Source organism: Mauremys reevesii, linkage group 1 (assembly GCF_016161935.1).
Source record: "Mauremys reevesii isolate NIE-2019 linkage group 1, ASM1616193v1, whole genome shotgun sequence".
Classification (NCBI taxonomy): Eukaryota; Metazoa; Chordata; order Testudines; family Geoemydidae; genus Mauremys; species Mauremys reevesii.
This window is the reverse complement of record NC_052623.1, coordinates 3,922,379-3,923,610: the sequence shown is the minus strand read 5'-3', so window position 1 is coordinate 3,923,610 and position 1,232 is coordinate 3,922,379. Positions and strand designations below refer to the sequence as shown.

The 1,232-nt window shown below is 50.3% G+C and overlaps 1 protein-coding gene across 1 annotated transcript; it reads right to left on the bottom strand.

The window, feature by feature from the left end:
* Positions 1-263: 263 nt before the first annotated feature.
* Positions 264-1,232, bottom strand: LOC120383322 (olfactory receptor 52R1-like). Its single transcript, XM_039501311.1, has one exon. It carries the CDS (start codon positions 1,230-1,232, stop codon positions 264-266), a length of 969 nt encoding a protein of 322 aa, XP_039357245.1.

Here is a 1,232-nt window from a genome sequence, read left to right as displayed (position 1 = left end):
GGGGAAAAGGTTGGGCAAGGGGCAGGTGTCCAGGTGTCCAGGTTTAAAAGGTGTCCAGTTACAATTAGAATTATAGTTAGAAAGGTGGCAACCCTATGTGTTAATGAGTTGTACGTACACCAATTCCATAGTACGTCATGCTGAGAAAGCTCAGTAAAACCAGGAAAGGGTTTAATGTGTCTTTGACTGCCCAGTAAGTGATTCAGGGGACACGACCCGGCACCATGTCACCAGCCAGGTCTGCATGGACCTAGGTCTCAGACCTAAGAGCACCAGGAGAAAACTTTAGTCCCTTTATGAGTAAAGATCTGGAGCGTCCTGTCCCGGATCTGTTTGGTCCTCACCCCGTAGATGATGGGGTTCAGCATGGGGGGCACAAGGAGGTACATGTTGCCAATAAAAACGTGAAAATGACGGGGTAAATTGTGCCCAAATCGGGATGTGAAGGAAGAGAAGAGAATTGGGATGTAAAAGGCTAAGATGACACAGAGGTGGGAGCTGCAGGTCCCAAAAGTCTTGAGCCGGGCATCTTTTGTGGGGAGGCTGAAGATGGCCCTGAGGATCTGGATATAGGACACAACAATAAAAAACACATCCAGTCCAATCCCACAGAATACCACAAATAGGCCATAGTAACTACTGATGTGGGTGTCGGAGCAGGCCAGCTTCACCACATACATATGCTCACAGTGTGTATGGGGGATGATGTTGGTCCTGCAATATGGCCACCGCCTCACCAGGAAGGGATAGGGTAGTGAAAGCAAGCTGACACGCAGCACGACGGCCAGGCCAATTTTGACCACCATGTGGTTTGTCAGGATGGTGGAATGTCTCAGGGGATGGCAGATGGCTACGTACCGATCCACAGCCATGGCCACAAAGATTCCAGACTCGATTGCTGAGAAGCAGTGAATAAAGTACAGCTGGGCAAGGCAGGCACTGAAATCGATCTCCCTGGAATTGAACCAGAAGATTGCCAGTATTTTGGGCATGGTGGATGTGGACAGGACCAGGTCAGTGACGGCCAACATGCAGAGGAAATAATACATGGGTTCATGGAGGCTCGGCTCCCTCTTCACGATGAAGAGGACAGTGAAATTCCCCAAGATGGCTATAGCGTACATGGCGCAGAAGGGGATGGAGATCCAGACATGGGCGGCCTCCAGGCCAGGAATTCCGAGCAGGATGAAGGTGGAGGGGTTGGTGAATTCGGTTGTGTTGGAATCTGACAT

Coding starts and splice junctions, on each gene's coding strand:
- LOC120383322 (XM_039501311.1), bottom strand. CDS start 1,232: ATGTCAGATTCCAACACAACCGAATTCACCAACCCCTCCACCTTCATC.